This window comes from Grammomys surdaster, unplaced genomic scaffold (assembly GCF_004785775.1).
Source record: "Grammomys surdaster isolate TR1022 unplaced genomic scaffold, NIH_TR_1.0 514, whole genome shotgun sequence".
In the NCBI taxonomy this organism is placed as follows: Eukaryota; Metazoa; Chordata; class Mammalia; order Rodentia; family Muridae; genus Grammomys; species Grammomys surdaster.
In genome coordinates, this window is record NW_021604933.1 from 723,108 (window position 1) to 728,240 (window position 5,133).

General features: G+C 38.1%; 1 protein-coding gene across 2 annotated transcripts in view; it reads left to right on the forward strand.

Moving 5' to 3' along the window:
* Mkln1 (muskelin 1) overlaps positions 1-3,330 on the forward strand; it is a 117,343-nt gene extending 114,013 nt beyond the window's left edge. For both annotated transcript variants that reach the window (XM_028781692.1, XM_028781693.1), the window contains exon 18: positions 2,980-3,330. In XM_028781692.1, coding sequence (XP_028637525.1) covers positions 2,980-3,101 — 122 coding nt within the window. In that variant the 3' untranslated portion in view covers positions 3,102-3,330. The remainder of the gene's footprint in view (positions 1-2,979) is intronic.
* The last annotated feature ends 1,803 nt before the right edge of the window (positions 3,331-5,133 follow it).

Below are 5,133 nucleotides of genomic sequence, written 5' to 3' on the forward strand. Positions count from 1 at the left end.
TGGGAAAATGACTGACTCCAGAGAAGTGTTAAGAATAAGATTGAGGGCTGGAGAGATGGCTCAGCAGTTCAGACCACTGCTCTTCCAGAGGAACCAGATTTAAATCTCAGCACCCATATGGCAGCTTACAACTGTCTGTAACTCCAAGATCTGACATCCTTACACAGGGATATATGCTGGCAAAACACCAGTAAATATAAAATGAAAAAAATTAGTTAATTAAAAAATTCTTTTTAAAATGAATAAGCTTGAAATCTTAGCATATAGAAAAGTGAAGAAATGCTTTAAAATTGGTGGGTCTATTTCTTACTGGTCAAGTCTGAAATGATGTCAGTATCAGAATGAGCAAGAGAAGAACTGAGGGGTACACGCTGACCAAACAAGTAAGTTAAACAGAATGCCAGTTAGAATCACAGTCAGAATGTCACAGTGACTTAGATAATTGCTTTTTCAGTAAGAACCATTGGCGATTACTAAATCATAGGTCCTGGAGTCTTGGGAAGCACAGGATCTATGCAGTGTCGAACAATCTCCCCATTAATAGTTTAAATTTCAGAGGTAGAACTAAAAGTTGATCAGAGAAATTTGGCATAGGCAGAGTTAACCATGATCCAAGTTAATATTGTTGATACTGATCCAAACTGACGACCATGTGCTTTCTGAGCTAATGCTCTGAGAAGGGCACAGTGTTGCTCTGTAGTATATTCCACCAAGACTGCATAACCATCATCTGATCAAGGAATAGTCGAGACAAAGTTAGCCCAGATTTAACACACACTATATAACTTTTCTATATGCTTCAAAAATATCTATGCCATTAGGAAACAGAAAAGCTGCAGATCAGATTCAGATCCTGGAGACTTCAAAGCCAAATGCAGTATGTGATCTTGGATTAGAACATTGGTTAGAGATAAGTGAATAATAAAAAGATTATTAAAAAGTCATTGTTAAGTTTCCTGAGTTTACTATGTTGTTAGGGTGAGGATGTAGCTCAGTGGTAAAACACTGCCGTGTGCAGCGTCCTTTCTTCATTCCTTAACACCACAAAAGAATATGTGTAGGACTGGGATGGGGTACAAGAGGAAGGGGGTGGTCGGTCATATGAATGGAGATTCTGTGCTTAGCTGAAACGAGTTCAAGAATTCAGGAGTGAGGCTGTGTAGAGTCCATAGGCGCTTGCATAAACAGATTAGGAGTTGGGCATGTATCCATCCACTGTGAGGCACAGTGTCAGGTAAGACAGTGACCACAGACTCATACAAGTCAAGGGTCTGAGTGAGTGCACGTCATACTTTTGAAGCCTCTGTGTGCTTGGAATGTTTTGAAAGCAAAGCAATTTGGAAAATTCAGAAAACGCATAATAAAGAAAAAGAATTATAATCTTACCTACACAAATAAGCTTTGTTAGGTATTTTGCAGTATTTCCTTTTATTCATTTCTGTGATATGATAGTAGGCTTTGTTAAGCTACACTCAAAGGAAGACACATTTCTCCCTCAAAGTTAAAACTACAACAATAATTTTTTAAAAAATAAAAAGGAATGAACCATTCTTGGGGCATTGTTTATTTCCTTCCAGGAAACTAGTATCCTTGACAGTATTATATTCTGTTTCTATTCTTTACAAGATTGAAACAAATCGGATCTAAAATGTTTAGAGGAATTGGTCCAATTTGCATTTTCCCTGAACTATCACAGCCATGGTGGTTCTTTTTTTGATGGCACAACAGGCTAATATGCCCCAGCTAGCCGATCAGTAGAATAGGAAAATCATTTGTTACTTAAGTATTTAGTTCGAGGGCTTGAAAGATGGCTCACTGGCTGCTCTTCCAGAGGATCCACGTTCAGTCTCTAATACCTATGTGACAGCTCACAACTGTCTGTAACTACAGTTCCAGGGTATCTCACATCCTCACACACACATACATGCAGGCAAAACACCAATCCACATTAAAAAATTAAGTATTTAATTTGTGTGTTAGAAGTTTGAAACAACTGAGATCAAACTGACCAAAATGGGATATTGGTTGCTGTGAACTTGAAAATTAAATGTTTGCTAGATATAAATGAAGGGAAGAATCCTTTGTATTAACAAACACTGTCTTGTAAAAATGCCTTCTACCCTCTGGTACTTATTTGCATAAAGTACTTAATTATTCTCCTTAAATATGCTTAGTATGGACCCTGTTACATAGTAACATAATAATGGCATTTGCTGAGGTATCTGTGTGCTATATACACATCTCTTCCTCGTGGTTGTCTATGCTTTTACTCAATTCTCTGATAGTACATCCGCCTCTAAAGATCTTTCTGATTTTAGCCTGCCTTCCTAAAGATCTCTTCATTGTGATTTTGTTTTATTTTATTACCCTATCAAAACCATTAATGCTCAGAAGCACTAAAGAGATAGAGAAATGGAATATCCTTAATGAACTAGTAGAGGAATAGTCTAGCAAAGGAGTGATGAGAAGTAGGTTTTAATTCCTTAAGTAACAGTCTTTCTGCTAGGTATTTTCATGTAATTGCATTTAGTCTGCACAATAGTCTGTGAAGTAAACTGATTTCACAAATGTGCCTCTGGGAGGAAATGGATAGTATAGTCCACACTGCTGTTAGGCCAGTGATTCTCAACCTGTGAGTCCTGACCCTTTTGGGGGTCAAATGAGCCCTTCACAGGGGTCACCTAAGACCATCAGAAAACACAGATATTGACATTATGATTCATAACTGTAGCAGAATTACAGTTATGAAGTAGCAATGAAAGTAACTTTATGGTTGTGATTACAACATGAGGAACTGTATTAAAGGGTCACAGCGTTAGGAAGGGTGAAAACTACTGCTCTAGGTGTTGTTTTAATGCTTATTTTGATTTTGATTTTCCCGTTGTACATGACTACCATCTAAGTTAGTGCACACTAACTTTTGTGTTCTGTGTTGAATTTTTGAAGTAATACACACATTTGTTTTATTTTCCTCACCAGGCTTTTCAGATGTGGATCACACCTACGCTCAAAGAACTCAGCTCTTTGACACCTTAGTAAACTTCTTTCCTGACAGCATGACTCCTCCTAAAGGCAACCTGGTAGACCTCATCACACTGTAAACTGGGGAGTCGAATTGAGGAATTACTGGGCTCAGAAGTGGAGACAGGAACCGGAGTTGGCTGTTTATGTGGGCAGAGGTGACGCTGCAGTGACTGAGGACTGCATCTGAGTTTGAAGGATCCTGATGATCACAAGTTTGAACCCTCTCCTTCATACCTGACCTCAACCCCTTTTCCTCATATTCCTGCATTAGGCTAATAAAGTGAAATTGATATACTTCCCATTTAATTATGTATATTTTTCTTTAGCTTTTAAGAATTAACAAGAGTTAATGAAAATTAGGCTTTTTTTCTGGTTTCCAAATTTTCAAAGTTTATTTTTCATTAGAACAGCACTGTCAGTAGACTCAGTGCTGTAGGAATTTGGGGTTTTGCTGCTGGGTGTTTGGCCTTTGTTTCCTTTTTTTTCTCTTTCCCTTTCACTTCCCCTCACATCACAGCCTGTGAGCGCTGTCTCTGGTTTACTCCCTCATCCTTAACAGGCATGCAGCTCTGTGGGACACAGGTGGTATATGTTTAGGTGATGTGTGGTTGTTGACTTGTCTTGTATTAAACAGAGCGGTTAGAGGCCTTGAATTTATACTTTTTTCCACCAAAAAGCAGAACTCAGGATTGGCCCAGACACCTGATCAGAAATTGATATTTCTGTATTGATATTCTGTAGTGGACATTATAAATAATCATTGGCATAGAATCACAGAAACCTGAAACCAAGGCTCTTACCCAGAAACATTAAGAGATGTTCCAGATGACCAGCAGGAGAGGTCCTGTCCTGACCGCTATTTTCACTTATATCTTTGTAGAGATTTTAAAGGAAATGACTCTCTGCTGGTAGAGCCTTGCAGAACCCACGCTTCCATGCTCCTCTGAGTGATCTTTTTGTCGTAGTTTTATCTGGGACAATAGGTTCCAGAGCTGTGCTATCATATTTTTCTGATATGTAACCCTACTATTTTGAAGTTTGTGATTGTCTTTTGGCATACAACTTAAAGGGATTTTAGTAATAAGCATGTGGGCCAGACTTTTTTAAATGGATAAAAAGAAAAATATATAATACCAAGAGTTTTTCATTAGACAGAAAAGTATAACAGTTTGCCCTTTTCGTTGTTGTGGTTTTGTACATACAGAAACAGAAGCATACCTTCATATCAGATGTTGTGGAATGTAGCATAAGAAACTCATATGTGGCTAGTTAGCATTCACATTTGCTCAGAAATGTGCCATATGCAGCTGGTACCACTGTGTTGAAAGCAGGATCTATCCTATCCACGTGCCAGCAATTAGGAGTATGTGACTATGAAAATGACCTGTACTTCCAAAGGTGTCATGTGTAGGAAGGAGACTTTGATACATCCTCTGTCTCTTCTTACTTTTCTGGGTTTACTATTGAGGATGAATAGGAATATATTTTTGCCGGTTTTAGCCTTTTTAGCTTTACAAGCATCCCAAGGTAATCAGTAGTGACTTAATAAACACGTATGTCAATACCCTACCCTGTCAAAAGTATGCAGTATAAATTAGGAAGTACCAAATTGTATACAATACAGAATAATAATCACTTACCTGTACATTTGAGTAAATCCATTCTATTCAAAGACTTTACAGCTTCCTAAAGTGATTCTTCTAAGTAACAGCCAAGGACAAGAAGAACAAAAACTGTATAGCTAATAGTGTAGCCTGGTGGATTTCATGCAAATCAGTAGTTGACAAAAATAAAATTTTTTAAACTGGAAATTGCCAAGCTATAGAGAGCCGTGGCTGAGTACTGTGAGCTGTGACACCTTGACAACACAGCCAAATGGGATTCCACTATCTGCAGCCTTTGTACCTACATGCTTCCCACACCCTAAGGGTGTCAATTCCTCTAAGGGGTTTTCCCCATCAATTCCTCTGACTATTATTTGGGTGAAGTTCATGTCTTAACCTTGGTGATTCTTCCCCCTCCTCTCTTCTTTTCTCTGTTTTTATAGTCCCTGCTTTAATTCCATCCTCCCTCACTTTTATTTAGTTTAGAATTTTTCATTTTTTACTA